General features: G+C 48.9%; 1 protein-coding gene across 3 annotated transcripts in view; it reads right to left on the reverse strand.

The window, feature by feature from the left end:
- LOC110510782 (probable E3 ubiquitin-protein ligase MID2) overlaps positions 1–16,268 on the reverse strand; it is a 233,786-nt gene that overhangs the window by 98,418 nt on the left and 119,100 nt on the right. For all 3 annotated transcript variants that reach the window (XM_036943473.1, XM_036943472.1, XM_036943474.1), the window contains exon 2: positions 11,105–11,913. In XM_036943473.1, coding sequence (XP_036799368.1) covers positions 11,105–11,857 — 753 coding nt within the window. In that variant the 5' untranslated portion in view covers positions 11,858–11,913. The remainder of the gene's footprint in view (positions 1–11,104; positions 11,914–16,268) is intronic.

Below are 16,268 nucleotides of genomic sequence, written 5' to 3' on the forward strand. Positions count from 1 at the left end.
TGTGACAGTCCTCCCTACCTGTTAGTGTGACAGTCCTCCCTACCTGTTAGTGTGACAGTCCTCCCTACCTGTTAGTGTGACAGTCCTCCCTACCTGTTAGTGTGACAGTCCTCCCTACCTGTTAGGGTGACAATCCTCCCTACCTGTTAGTGTGACAGTCCTCCCTACCTGTTAGTGTGACAGTTTCTACCTGTTAGTGTGACAGTCCTCCCTACCTGTTAGTGTGACAGTCCTCCCTACCTGTTAGTGACAGTCCCTACCTGTTAGTGTGACAGTCCTCCCTACCTGTTAGTGTGACAGTCCTCCCTACCTGTTAGTGTGACAGTCCTCCCTACCTATTAGTGTGACAGTCCTCCCTACCTGTTAGTGTGACAGTCCTCCCTACCTGTTAGTGTGACAGTCCTCCCTAACTGTTAGTGTGACAGTCCTCCCTACCTGTTAGTGTGACAGTCCTCCCTACCTGTTAGGGTGACAATCCTCCCTACCTGTTAGTGTGACAGTCCTCCCTACCTGTTAGTGTGACAGTTTCTACCTGTTAGTGTGACAGTCCTCCCTACCTGTTAGTGTGACAGTCCTCCCTACCTGTTAGTGACAGTCCCTACCTGTTAGTGTGACAGTCCTCCCTACCTATTAGTGTGGCAGTCCTCCCTACCTGTTAGTGTGACAGTCCTCCCTACCTGTTAGTGTGACAGTCCTCCCTACCTGTTAGTGTGACAGTCCTCCCTACCGGTTAGTGTGACAGTCCTCCCTACCTGTTAGTGTGACAGTCCTCCCTACCTGTTAGTGTGACAGTCCTCCCCACCTGTTAGTGTGACAGTCTCTACCTGTTAGTGTGACAGTCCTCCCTACCTGTTAGTGTGACAGTCCTCCCTACCTGTTAGTGACAATCCCTACCTGTTAGTGTGACAGTCCTCCCTACCTATTAGTGTGACAGTCCTCCCTACCTGTTAGTGTGACAGTCCTCCCTACCTGTTAGTGTGACAGTCCTCCCTACCTATTAGTGTGACAGTCCTCCCTACCTGTTAGTGTGACAGTCCTCCCTACCTGTTAGTGTGACAGTCTGCCCTACCTGTTAGTGTGACAGTCTGCCCTACCTGTTAGTGTGACAGTCCTCCCTACTTGTTAGTGTGACAGTCCTCCCTACCTGTTAGTGTGACAGTCTCTACCTGTTAGTGTGACAGTCCTCCCTACCTGTTAGTGATAGTCCCTACCTGTTAGTGTGACAGTCCTCCCTACCGCTTAGTGTGACAGTCCTCCCTACCTGTTAGTGTCACAGTCCTCCCTACCTGTTAGTGTGACAGTCCTCCCTACCTGTTAGTGTGACAGTCCTCCCTACCTGTTATAGTGTGACAGTTCTCCCTACCTGTTAGTGACAGTCCCTACCTGTTAGTGTGACAGTCCTCCCTACCTATTAGTGTGACAGTCCTCCCTACCTGTTAGTGTGACAGTCCTCCCTACCTGTTATTGTGACAGTCCTCCCTACCTGTTAGTGTGACAGTCCTCCCTACCTGTTAGTGTGACAGTCCTCCCTACCTGTTAGTGTGACAGTCCTCCCTACCTGTTAGTGTGACAGTCCTGCCTACCTGTTAGTGTGACAGTCTCTACCTGTTAGTGTGACAGTCCTCCCTACCTGTTAGTGTGACAGTCCTCCCTACCTGTTAGTGTGACAGTCCTCCCTACCTATTAGTGTGACAATCCTCCCTACCTGTTAGTGTGACAGTCCTCCCTACCTGTTAGTGTGACAGTCCTCCCTACCTGTTAGTGTGGCAGTCCTCCCTACCTGTTAGTGTGACAGTCCTCCCTAACTGTTAGTGTGACAGTCCTCCCTACCTGTTAGTGTGACAGTCCTCCCTACCTGTTAGTGTGACAGTCCTCCCTACCTGTTAGTGTGGCAGTCCTCCCTACCTGTTAGTGTGGCAGTCCTCCCTAACTGTTAGTGTGGCAGTCCTCCCTATCTGTTAGTGTGACAGTCCTCCATAACTGTTAGTGTGACAGTCCTCCCTACCTGTTAGTGTGACAGTCCTCCCTACATGTTAGTGTGACAGTTCTCCCTACCTGTTAGCGTGACAGTCCTCCCTACCTGTTAGTGTGACAGTCCTCCCTACCTGTTAGCGTGACAGTCCTCCCTACCTGTTAGTGTGACAGTCCTCCCTACCTGTTAGTGTGACAGTCCTCCCTACCGGTTAGTGTGACAGTCCTCCCTATCTGTTAGTGTGACAGTCCTCCCTACCTGTTAGTGTGACAGTCCTCCCTACCGGTTAGTGTGACAGTCCTCCCTACCTGTTAGCGTGACAGTCCTCCATACCTGTTAGTGTGGGACAGCTCAGCCAAGATGTGACTTCAACAGTGTTCCCAACCCAGCTAGGAAATAGTAAGACTACTGTCACTGAGTTAGTACAGAACCGGAACATGACAAATTACTGTCACTGCAGCCTCACACAGCCTTGAAGCCCAATAAAGAGGGTAGTGTGAACGGCCAAGTTCATTGCTGGGGTCAAGCTTCCTGCCATCCAGTACCTACATACTAGGCAATGCCAGAAGAAGGCCCTAAAAAAATTGGTCTAAAATTCCAGCCACCCAACTCAAAGACTGTTCTTTTTGCTACCGCACGGCAAGCGGTACCGGAGCACCAAGTCTAAGTGCAATAGGCTCTTTAACAGATTCTACCCCCAAGCCATAAGACCGCTGAACAATTAATCAAAAGGCCACCTGGGCTATTTACATTGATTTATTTGAAGAAAAAAACGTATTCTGTAAAAATGTTTTATTTATTTTTATTTAACTAGGCAAGTCAGGTAATAACAAATTCTTATTTTCAATGACGGCCTACCAAAGGCAAAAGGTCTCCTGTGGGAACGGGGACGAAGCAACGCAGGAGTTCCTATTCATCTGTTGTAGCAAGAAAGAGACATCAGGCCACAGGGAAGATAACCTGTACTGTTCTCTCCCCTGGTCCTCTACACAGCCTGAAAGATAGCCTGTACTGTTCTCTCTTCTGGTCCTCTACGCAGCCTGAAAGATAACCTGTACTGTTCTGTCTTCTGGTACTCTACGCAGCCTGAAAGATAACCTGTACTGTTCTCTCTTCTGGTCCTCTACGCAGCCTGAAAGATAACCTGTACTGTTCTCTCCCCTGGTCCTCTACGCAGCCTGAAAGATAACCTGTACTGCTCTCTCCCCTGGTCCTCTACGCAGCCTGAAAGATAGCCTGTACTGTTCTCTCTTCTGGTCCTCTACGCAGCCTGAAAGATAACCTGTACTGTTCTGTCTTCTGGTCCTCTACGCAGCCTGAAAGATAACCTGTACTGTTCTCTCCCCTGGTCCTCTACGCAGCCTGAAAGATAACCTGTACTGTTCTCTCCCCTGGTCCTCTACGCAGCCTGAAAGATAACCTGTACTGTTCTCTCCCCTGGTCCTCTACGCAGCCTGAAAGAACACGTTCCATGTGACTTAAGCTAACTTTAAAAGTCAAGGCATGGGGTGTAGAAAATATGTCTAAGGAAATATGTAAAATATGTTTCCTATTTCCGCCCATGATTGAGACTGTGTCCCACATGGCATTCCCTATCTAGTGCAATACTTTTGCCCAGGGCCCTGCACTATTTAGGTGTTAGGGTGCCATTTGAGACAGAACCCAAGTTTATTTTTAGAGGATATTCAGACCCACTGTCTCGCTGAACAGTACTTCCTTTGCAGTGTGAGAGATAGAACTTGTTGGGGTTGGAGGTTGACATTCCGATGGAAAGGAATGCAACAAGCAGCCCAGTCCTAGACAGCTGGGTCTAGGTGAGGCTGAGGGCTAGGAGACAGCTGGGTCCAGGTGAGGCTGAGGGCCAGGAGACAGCTGGGTCTGGGTGAGGCCGAGGGCTAGGAGACAGCTGGGTCTAGGTGAGGCTGAGGGCTAGGAGACAGCTGGGTCCAGGTGAGGCTGAGGGCCAGGAGACAGCTGGGTCTAGGTGAGGCTGAGGACCAGGAGACAGCTGGGTCTAGGTGAGGCTGAGGGCTAGGAGACAGCTGGGTCCAGGTGAGGCTGAGGACCAGGAGACAGCTGGGTCTAGGTGAGGCTGAGGACCAGGAGACAGCTGGGTCTAGGTGAGGCTGAGGGCTAGGAGACAGCTGGGTCCAGGTGAGGCTGAGGGCCAGGAGACAGCTGGGTCTGGGTGAGACTGAGGGCTAGGAGACAGCTGGGTCTAGGTGAGGCTGAGGACCAGGAGACAGCTGGGTCTAGGTGAGGCCGAGGGCTAGGAGACAGCTGGGTCTAGGTGAGACTGAGGGCTAAGAGACAGCTGGGTCTAGGTGAGACTGAGGGCCAGGAGACAGCTGGGTCTAGGTGAGGCTGAGGACCAGGAGACAGCTGGGTCTAGGTGAGGCTGAGGGCTAGGGAGACAGCTGGGTCTAGGTGAGGCTGAGGGCTAGGAGACAGCTGGGTCTAGGTGAGGCTGAGGGCCAGGAGACAGCTGGGTCTAGGTGAGGCTGAGGGCCAGGAGACAGCTGGGTCTAGGTGAGGCTGAGGGCTAGGAGACAGTTGGGTCTAGGTGAGGCTGAGGGCCAGGAGACAGTTGGGTCTAGGTGAGGCTGAGGGCCAGGAGACAGTTGGGTCTAGGTGAGGCTGAGGACCAGGGAGAGGAAGACAGCTGGGTCTAGGTGAGGCTGAGGGCCAGGAGAGAGCTGGGTCTATGTTAGGCTGAGGACTAGGGAGAGGAAGACAGCTGGGTTTAGGTGAGGCTGAGGGCCAGGAGACAGCTGGGTCAAGGTGAGGCTGATGGCCAGGAGACAGCTGGGTCTAGGTGAAGCTGAGGGCTAGGAGACAGCTGGGTCTAGGTGAGGCTGAGGGCCAGGAGACAGCTGGGTCTAGGTGAGGCTGAGGGCCAGGGAGACAGCTGGGTCTAGGTGAGGCTGAGGGCCAGGGAGACAGCTGGGTCTAGGTGAGACTGAGGGCTAGGAGACAGCTGGGTCTAGGTGAGGCTAGCCATCCATAATAATCACTCCCAGACACGAGGAATCTCTATCCATCTATAAAAACCTGTCACAACACTCTCAGGCATCTCTATCCATCTATAATAACCTGTCACTCCCAGACACCAGGCATCCCTATCCATCTATAATAACCTGTCACTACACTCCCAGACACCAGGCATCTCTATCCATCTATAATAACCTGTCACTACACTCCCAGACACCAGGCATCTCTATCCATCTATAATAACCTGTCACTACACTCCCAGACACCAAGCATCTCTATCCATCTACAATAACCTGTCACTACACTCCCAGACACCAGGCATCATGCATTAAGTGGAAATGTGTACACGAGCATATGCACACACACACACACACACACACACACACACACACACACACACACACACACACACACACACATAGAAAAACACCACACGAGCAACGGTGGTACTATGAGCATGGATAAGTGTTCTCTCACACTATTCTTCAAATCATGTCAGCTTCTCTCTGTACAAACACAGGGAATCAGGGGATGCTCAGCTTTTAGATGTCAGATCCTATCTCTCTTAGTCTACTGGAAGCTGGTGTCTCTCACTTTCTCTTCTGCAGTAAAAGGCTGGGGATTAATGACTATGGAGTGGAACTGTTGAGCTTCATGGTACTACCTACCCTACAACAAGAACATCCTGATGTATCCCAAATAGCACCCTGTTCCCTTCATAGTGCACTACTTTGGACCCGGAGCCCTGAGGGTGCCAGGAAAGGCAGAGATCACAGTGAAATAGCTACTTGACTGTGCTACACCGATGTGGAGGAGAGGAGGATGAGGAGGAGAGGGGGGTGAGGAGAGATAGATGGTTTCCTTAAGGAGCTTACTGACAGAGAGAAAGAGAGAGCGAGAGAGCGAGAGAGAGAGAGAAAGAGAGAGCGAGAGAGAGAGAGAAAGAGAGAGCGAGAGAGAGATAAAGCGAGAGACAGAGAGAAAGAGAGAGCGAGAGAGAGAGAGAGAGAGAGAGAGAGACAGGGAGACGAAGGATAGGGCGGGTATATCAACATTGACTACTGCTGCGACCAGCAAACGTCAAAAATAGGAAATTAATCCTTTAAAATCGCTAACTTTTTTCATATTTATACACTGTGAAACACAGTGTATAATCCCTGTGCATCAGTGAGAGCTGTCAGACTGCTGAAAACAGCCCCCCCCCACCCCCACCCCATCGTTCCAAGTCATGTCTGACTTAGAGTCCATCATAAGATCAACGGAGGAGCAGTAAACAGATGCAGTCACGTACTGTGCGCCACTGCAAAGCAACGATCGACACTATTTATCCGGTCCTGATTTCAAGTAGCGCTTTGTGGTCGAGTCCAGTGTTCCTGCACACAAACACATCCTTGATGTGGCTTGAACAAAGACCTTCAGCTCATTAGTAGCTTGATGATCACTCAGCCTCTCAAGCCACACAGAGATGAGAACTCAGCCTTCTCGTCGGATAATCAGCATGACCATCTGGGGACATCAGATATACGAGGGCCCCCCTTCCACATTTCTGAAAATGTTTACACCATCGACACAGCATCAAATGTGTAGCTCTGTCACTCAATCAATTGAGAGAGGAAAGTAGGAATCGGTTGTTTTTTGGTCAACAAAATGGCAGCGAACAGGCTTCAGCAAACACACACTGATCTGACGTTCAGCAGTAGCAGTTCTTCATTTTAAATGTCTGTATGTTTCATGTCTGCACATGTTATTCAGATTCCCATTTCACACAGATTCTCTCAGCTGTGCCTCAAGGGGTACGAGTCTTGGCTAATCAGTCCATACATTTATAACTAGCAACAGGCTCTAGAGACAACAAAACATGTAAACAGCACATCAGGTCAGTTAGAGGACAGTCTTAGTGTAGTGTGAAGTCTCTAGTACATCAGATCAGTTAGAGGGAAGTCTCAGTGTAGTGTGAAGGGTGTTGTACATCAGGTCAGTTAGAGGGCAGTCTCAGTGTAGTGTGAAGTCTCTAGTACATCAGGTCAGTTAGAGGACAGTCTCAGTGTAGTGTGAAGTCTCTAATACATCAGGTCAGTTAGAGGACAGTCTTAGTGTAGTGTGAAGTCTCTAGTACATCAGGTCAGTTAGAGGACAGTCTTAGTGTAGTGTGAAGTCTCCAGTACATCAGTCAGTTAGAGGGCAGTCTTAGTGTAGTGTGAAGTCTCTAGTACATCAGATCAGTTAGAGGACAGTCTTAGTGTAGTGTGAAGTCTCCAGTACATCAGATCAGTTAGAGGACAGTCTTAGTGTAGTGTGAAGGGTGTTGTACATCAGGTCAGTTAGAGGGCAGTCTCAGTGTAGTGTGAAGGGTCTATGTAATGACAATATTGGATGGAATGAGAGTTAATACGTGTGTGTGTGTGTTTCTCTGTGTTTCATTACAAGATGTGGTCACAGATGAGAAGTACATATCTCTTCTGATTATGTACAAATACTAGTTTTATTCCGTCAATTTTCCCAGGCGGAAAAAGATTACAACGAAAGAAAGAAAGAAAGAAAGAAAGACAGAGAGAGAGAGAGAGAGAGAGAGAGAGAGAGAAAGAGGAAAGAGATAGCTGATCTGAGCTGGTCCCTTCCCAGGTCGGGGATAGAGGGAGAAAGAGGGGGAGGGGGGGAAAGAGAGAGTGGGAGAGAGAGGGGGGAGAGGGAGAGAGGGGGGAGAGAGGGGGAGTTCAAAGTCACCAAGTTCAAAGCTTTATAACATTCAAATGATCTGCCTGTACTGCCGCCTGAGAGACAGTGAGAGAGAAGAAGAAGGGAGGGGGAGGGAAAGTGATTCCATTCATATCCTCAAAGACATGATGGGGGGGGCACCACATCAATATAATTTCCTCTATGCAGGAGTTACTTCAGAACACAGAGCTCTACAGGCGGTACAATATCCACATAAGAGCATCAAGTACCAGGATGAGGTAAACAACAACATGACATGAACATGTTACTGTTCTGTTTTGATGCTTCCGCCCTTCTCTGTTAGGTAATGTCACCCAACACAAACTCTATATCCTTTATGCCTCTTTGACCCGGTCTCTCTTTCTAAAACGACCCTGGAAATGATTTGTTATCCTTCCTGAAACGAACTATCGGGTAAATCCCTGAAACAAGAAGAAGAAGAAGAAGAAGATTCTTATAACACAAAATACCAGCTTCGTTTACACATTACGAAAACACATTCCAAATAGTTATATTGATAACACTTAACTTAAACCCTGCAGGTATAATATTTGATAACTTAGTAAAAGCAAGTTTATACCTTGATATGAGCATTTGTGAGCTTTAATAATGTCTTATAATAAGGCTTATAAGATGGTATGTCTCTCAAGAGTCAAGTCGTTACTGTATTTCTGTCACTGATACAACGCTCATCCCCACCACTATATGGACACAGTATAGGACAACATTATAAGCACATCCTAACTCTATACAACACAGTACGGATACACATCATATTTTATAAGCATGAGCCTTTAAAATGTCTTACAATAAGGCTTTTACTGCGTTATATCTCTTATGCCCATTTTCTCACATGCATCACTAACTCAGCTTCAGTGTTGGGTGTGAATCAGCTTCAGTGTTGGGTGTGAATCAGATTCAGTGTTGGGTGTGAATCAGCTTCAGTGTTGGGTGTGAATCAGCTTCAGTGTTGGGTGTGAATCAGATTCAGTGTTGGGTGTGAATCAGCTTCAGTGTTGGGTGTGAATCAGCTTCAGTGTTGGGTGTGAATCAGCTTCAGTGTTGGGTGTGAATCAGCTTCAGTGTTGGGTGTGAATCAGATTCAGTGTTGGGTGTGAATCAGCTTCAGTGTTGGGTGTGAATCAGATTCAGTGTTGGGTGTGAATCAGCTTCAGTGTTGGGTGTGAATCAGCTTCAGTGTTGGGTGTGAATCAGCTTCAGTGTTGGGTGTGAATCAGCTTCAGTGTTGGGTGTGAATCAGATTCAGTGTTGGGTGTGAATCAGCTTCAGTGTTGGGTGTGAATCAGATTCAGTGTTGGGTGTGAATCAGCTTCAGTGTTGGGTGTGAATCAGCTTCAGTGTTGGGTGTGAATCAGATTCAGTGTTGGGTGTGAATCAGCTTCAGTGTTGGGTGTGAATCAGATTCAGTGTTGGGTGTGAATCAGCTTCAGTGTTGGGTGTGAATCAGCTTCAGTGTTGGGTGTGAATCAGATTCAGTGTTGGGTGTGAATCAGCTTCAGTGTTGGGTGTGAATCAGCTTCAGTGTTGGGTGTGAATCAGCTTCAGTGTTGGGTGTGAATCAGCTTCAGTGTTGGGTGTGAATCAGATTCAGTGTTGGGTGTGAATCAGCTTCAGTGTTGGGTGTGAATCAGATTCAGTGTTGGGTGTGAATCAGCTTCAGTGTTGGGTGTGAATCAGCTTCAGTGTTGGGTGTGAATCAGATTCAGTGTTGGGTGTGAATCAGCTTCAGTGTTGGGTGTGAATCAGATTCAGTGTTGGGTGTGAATCAGCTTCAGTGTTGGGTGTGAATCAGCTTCAGTGTTGGGTGTGAATCAGCTTCAGTGTTGGGTGTGAATCAGCTTCAGTGTTGGGTGTGAATCAGCTTCAGTGTTGGGTGTGAATCAGATTCAGTGTTGGGTGTGAATCAGCTTCAGTGTTGGGTGTGAATCAGATTCAGTGTTGGGTGTGAATCAGCTTCAGTGTTGGGTGTGAATCAGATTCAGTGTTGGGTGTGAATCAGATTCAGTGTTGGGTGTGAATCAGCTTCAGTGTTGGGTGTGAATCAGCTTCAGTGTTGGGTGTGAATCAGATTCAGTGTTGGGTGTGAATCAGCTTCAGTGTTGGGTGTGAATCCGCTTCAGTGTTGGGTGTGAATCAGATTCAGTGTTGGGTGTGAATCCGCTTCAGTGTCACTCTGACAATAACAATCAATCCAATAATCAGACTTTCAAAGTCCTTATTTATTAAATCCTTCCCTAAAGTGTATACAATCAAACTCAGAAAGCTTCCCTTGATTTATCCTAATGAAAAATAAACATATTTAAAAAATAAAAAGTTAATTAAATGTCCAAAACCCACATTGTATACCCTGTCCACCCTCTGAATACGTTATGTTGTGTTATATTTGCACAATATAGTTTAAACAAATTGATTATTTTTATATTTAATTTATTTATTGATACTTTATTACGTGACTGTTTAAATCTCAATTGGGATACTTTTTCTACAGGAGTTATGTTGTTTGGAGGGGGGGGGGGGGGGGGGGGTATATAGTGTTTTGCCACAAAACATGATTATTTGTATTTAAAAAATAAATACAAATTAGCTTACAATATATATCAAACAATATAATGTCTGTCTTTTCTCTAGCCCATGTCATGGCAAAATCTTTTCCACAATATGTGTTTTTAATCAACGTCAATTCACCAACATTTCTGAAAATGGATATTATGCGTTTTGGAAAAACAACACTTTAAATACAGTTTGTTAATGTGTACAGTTAGTGTGTGATCTGTGTGTTAGAGAGAACGGGGGAGGGGGGGGGGGGGGGGGGGGGGGGGGGGGGGGGCTCACCTTGAGTTTGTTAATGTGTACAGTTAGTGTGTGATCTGTGTGTTAGAGAGAACGGGTGGGGGGGGGGGGGGGGCTCACCTTGAGTTTGTTAATGTGTACAGTTAGTGTGTGATCTGTGTGTTAGAGAGAACGGGTGGGGGGGGGGGGGCTCACCTTGAGTTTGTTAATGTGTACAGTTAGTGTGTGATCTGTGTGTTAGAGAGAACGGGGGGGGGGGCTCACCTTGAGTTTGTTAATGTGTACAGTTAGTGTGTGATCTGTGTGTTAGAGAGAACGGGTGGGGCCTCACCTTGAGTTTGTTAATGTGTAGTGTTAGTGTGTGATCTGTGTGTTAGAGAGAACGGGTGGGGGCCTCACCTTGAGTTTGTTAATGTGTACAGTTAGTGTGTGATCTGTGTGTTAGAGAGAACGGGGGGGGGGGGGGGGGGGGCGGGCTCACCTTGAGTTTGTTAATGTGTACAGTTAGTGTGTGATCTGTGTGTTAGAGAGAACGGGTGGGGCCTCACCTTGAGTTTGTTAATGTGTAGTGTTAGTGTGTGATCTGTGTGTTAGAGAGAACGGGTGGGGCCTCACCTTGAGTTTGTCGAAGCGTTCGCTAAGAGAGGAGACTTGATGTTCTCTGTGTCGTCCCACCAGCTTACACAGGGCACATATCAGCTGGTCATCCACGATGCAATACATATTAACCTTCTCATTCTCATGCTCCAGACAGGTGAGGCCTCTCATGTGGGCGTCATGCACCGGCTCCACCAACCGGTGACTGGTAAACGGCTTCTTATTTGGGTGCGTGGCACGTAGACACCTGTCACAGTACGACACCTCGCAGGTCACGCACGTCTTGACTGCCTCGCGCGGCGGGTCCTGCTCACAGAACTGGCAGCTGATACGGTGCTCCAGAGACATGGTGGCGGTGTGCTGATGAGAGGAGGGCTGGGCCGGGCTGGAGCGGGCGCTGTGGCTGCCGGAGCTTCCTCCTCCGCTGCTGCTATAGGGCCTGTGGCCTCCGGAGAGACCTGGGGCACGACGGCTCTCACTGGGGGAGTTAGGGCCGCTGACGGAGGCCTTCTGGAAACGGTGGATGATGTTCTGCAGGGTCACATTGCGCTTCAGGCCCTCCAGGCCGCGGTGGTTCAGCGTGATGACGTAACGGCAGGTGGGGCACTGGAAGGCGGAGATGGACTCTAGAGGTTTGTTGGACGAGCAGTGGGAGACTAGGATGCGGTGGGCGCAGTTGAAACACAGGCTGTGGGCGCAGGGTAAGAGCAGGGGATCTTCAAACAGCTCCAGGCAGATTGGGCAGGTGAGCTCAGACTCCAGTGTTTCCATCTTCAGCAGAACCAATCTAGAGGCGACATCAAATCCCACGGAAGCTGGTCAGTCACCTGAAAGAGGAAAGAGGAGAACAGAAACAGAGAGTTGACTATTAGTTCAACCGCAGGGCTCTCCAGAGGGTGGTGCCCAACGAATTACCGGGAGAAAACTTCCCGGTAGAGATGGGGCGGGCAGGCTGCATAATGAGACTAGCTGGGTAGAGATGGGGCTGGCAGGCTGCATAATGAGACTAGCTGGGTAGAGATGGGGCTGGCAGGCTGAATAATGCGACTAGCTGGGTAGAGATGGGGCTGGCAGGCTGCATAATGAGACTAGCTGGGTAGAGATGGGGCTGGCAGGCTGAATAATGCGACTAGCTGGGTAGAGATGGGGCTGGCAGGCTGCATAATGAGGCTAGCTGGGTAGAGATGGGGCTGGCAGGCTGAATAATGAGGCTAGCTGGGTAGAGATGGGGCTGGCAGGCTGCATAATGAGACTAGCTGGGTAGAGATGGGGCTGGCAGACTGAATAATGCGACTAGCTGGGTAGAGATGGGGCTGGCAGGCTGCATAATGAGGCTAGCTGGGTAGAGATGGGGCTGGCAGGCTGCATAATGAGACTAGCTGGGTAGAGATGGGGCTGGCAGGCTGCATAATGAGACTAGCTGGGTAGAGATGGGGCTGGCAGACTGAATAATGAGACTAGCTGGGTAGAGATGAGGCTAGCTGGGTAGAGATGGGGCTGGCAGGCTGAATAATGAGACTAGCTGGGTAGAGATGGGGCTGGCAGGCTGCATAATGAGACTAGCTGGGTAGAGATGGGGCTGGCAGACTGAATAATGAGACTAGCTGGGTAGAGATGAGGCTAGCTGGGTAGAGATGGGGCTGGCAGGCTGAATAATGAGACTAGCTGGGTAGAGATGGGGCTGGCAGGCTGCATAATGAGGCTAGCTGGGTAGAGATGGGGCTGGCAGGCTGAATAATGAGACTAGCTGGGTAGAGATGGGGCTGGCAGACTGAATAATGAGACTAGCTGGGTAGAGATGGGGCTGGCAGGCTGCATAATGAGGCTAGCTGGGTAGAGATGAGGAAGGTCTGTACAGACAGAAAGGATGCACCCCTGTTCCCTATATAGGGCACTACTTTTGACCAGGGCTCATAGTACTATACTGCACTATACAGGGAATAGGATGTGATTTGGGACACATCCAGACATAGATGCAGGCTAGTCTGATCAGTGTAATGTCTCCAGCTGAAGACCGGGCACAGTGGTGGCAGCCCTGCCCTGCCTGGCATCTCTCCAGAGCCTCCAGCCAGAGTGAGCCTAGCAGCACATCCAGACTCACAACTGTCTGGTGCTGTCAAATGACATGGCATATAATGCATCACATCGCTTAAGTCCCGAAAGAGAGAGAGAGAGAGAGAGACAGAGAAAGACAGAGAGAGAGAGAGAGAGAGAGAGAGAGAGAGAGAGAGAGAGAGAGAGAGAGAGAGATAGAGAGAGAGAGAGAGAGACAGAGAGAGAGAGAGAGAGAAAGACAGAGAAAGACAGAGAAAGACAGAGAGAGAGAAAAGGGCTGCTCTGTCTCCCAAAACACTCTACATTTAACATAGTCTGTTGGCTGGACAGATTATAATGTTTCTGCATTGATGGATTCCACTGGGTCCTGAACATGAAAAGGCACAAATCACCTCAGCCAGGCAGGGAAGACGGGTCCTCAGCACATCTCTCTACCCCCCCTCTCTAACCCTGGCTAACACCTCACAGGCAGGCAGCTCCACAGTCCTCATCTCCTCTCCTCCCCTCCCCCCAACCCCCCCCCCCCCCCCCCCCCCCCCCCCCCCCCCCTGCATCTCACTACAGACCCTGGTTCGACAACCGGCCGTGGTTGGGGGCCCAGCGTCGTTAGAGTTTGGCTGGGGCAGGCCGTCATTGTAAATAAGATTTTGTTCTGAACTGACTTGCATTTTCCTTAAGAGTTTTCAGGCATGCATGAAAATCCCATCCCCCAATTCCCGCTCACTGGACTTGCAAGCCCACAGGACTCTCTATATTGATTGGACCTAGGCCACTGTCATCAGAGTTTACAGTCTTCACATAGGCCTATTCCATTGAGGACCACATTGGAAACATTCTCTCTTTTCACTGGTGTTCAATGTTCATTTGTATATTTGATGGCAACTGACAACTTTGTCCACTATGCAAAACAGCACACACAAAGAGAGGAACGGTCACAAGAGAGAACAGAGTCTTGAAGATGTCATTCTGCAACAACATAAGACTCAAACCCCACAGACAGGGCAACATAGAATGGTCTCAAACCTGTGTTTACATTCACCACTATAGTTGTTGAGAGAGAGCAAACAGATCTGAGACCAGGATAATGTCACCTCAACCCCCCCCCCCCCCCCCCCCCCCCCTCTGACATTGAACCAGTTTCAAAGCTAACATGATTTAAGCTCCAGCTAACTGATTGTGAAGGTCTGGCTAGCTACCGTTCCACTACAAATTAATCACTGGAAAAATAAACAATATCCTAGACCCGTAACCAATCATGCAGATAATATGCTGCTAGATAACACACGAGGGCCAGTGTCTGTCCTTCACATTCACCTTGGGGCTGGGATTTATCAGCCTCTTTATTTGGTCGTTATCAGGTAGGTTGGCTTTATGTTAGTGGGGAGAACTCACAGGCAGCACCTAGGCCGCATCCCAGATAGCACCCTATTCCCGATATTGTGCACTACTTTTGACCAGAGCCCTATGGGTACGGTGCACTATATAAGGAATAGGATGCCATTGGAGACACATCCCTAGGCCGTATAGGTTGAGAAGTAGAAGAGGCTGGCTGGTCCACCATGCTAACAAAAGGCCTGTATATCTGTTTCAGACAGGGAATAACATCAAATGTAATTTTATTAGTCACATGCGCCCGAACACAACAGGTGTGAAATGCTTACTTACGAGCCCCTAACCAACAATGCAGTTATTTTTTTATATATATTTTTTAAATGTAACAAGTAATTAAAGAGCAGCAGTAAAATAACAATAGTGAGACTATATACAGGGGGTACCGGTACAGAGTCAATGTGGAGGCTATATACAGGGGGTACCGGTACAGAGTCAATGTGGAGGCTATATACAGGGGGTACCGGTACAGAGTCAATGTGGAGGCTATATACAGGGGGTACCGGTACAGAGTCAATGTGGAGGCTATATTACAGGGGGTACCGGTACAGAGTCAATGTGGAGGCTATATACAGGGTGTTACGGTACAGAGTCAATGTGGAGGCTATATACAGGGGGTACCGGTACAGAGTCAATGTGGAGGCTATATACAGGGGGTACTGGTACAGAGTCAATGTGGAGGCTATATACAGGGGGTACCGGTACAGAGTCAATGTGGAGACTATATACAGGGGGTACCGGTACAGAGTCAATGTGGAGGCTATATACAGGGGGTACCGGTACAGAGTCAATGTGGAGGCTATATACAGGGGGCACCAGTACAGAGTCAATGTGGAGGCTATATACAGGGGGTACCGGTACAGAGTCAATGTGGAGGCTATATACAGGGGGTACCGGTACAGAGTCAATGTGGAGGCTATATACAGGGGGTACTGGTACAGAGTCAATGTGGAGGCTATATACAGGGGGTACCGGTACAGAGTCAATGTGGAGGCTATATACAGGGGGTACCGGTACAGAGTCAATGTGGAGGCTACATACAGAGGGTACCGGTACAGAGTCAATGTGGAGGCTATATACAGGGGGTACCGGTACAGAGTCAATGTGGAGGCTATATACAGGGGGTACCGGTACAGAGTCAATGTGGAGGCTATATACAGGGGGTACCGGTACAGAGTCAATGTGGAGGCTATATACAGGGGGTATCGGTACAGAGTCAATGTGGAGGCTATATACAGGGGGTACCGGTACAGAGTCAATGTGGAGGCTATATACAGGGGGTATCGGTACAGAGTCAATGTGGAGGCTATATACAGGGGGTATCGGTACAGAGTCAATGTGGAGGCTATATACAGGGGGTACCGGTACAGAGTCAATGTGGAGGCTATATACAGGGGGTACCGGTACAGAGTCAATGTGGAGGCTATATACAGGGGGTATCGGTACAGAGTCAATGTGGAGGCTATATACAGGGGGTACCGGTACAGAGTCAATGTGGAGGCTATATACAGGGGGTATCGGTACAGAGTCAATGTGGAGGCTATATACAGGGGGTATCGGTACAGAGTCAATGTGGAGGCTATATACAGGGGGTACCGGTACAGAGTCAATGTGGAGGCTATATACAGGGGGTACCGGTACAGAGTCAATGTGGAGGCTATATACAGGGGGTACCGGTACAGAGTCAATGTGGAGGCTATATACAGGGGGTACCGGTACAGAGTCAATGTGGAGGCTA

Source organism: Oncorhynchus mykiss, chromosome 14, assembly GCF_013265735.2.
Source record: "Oncorhynchus mykiss isolate Arlee chromosome 14, USDA_OmykA_1.1, whole genome shotgun sequence".
Classification (NCBI taxonomy): Eukaryota; Metazoa; Chordata; class Actinopteri; order Salmoniformes; family Salmonidae; genus Oncorhynchus; species Oncorhynchus mykiss.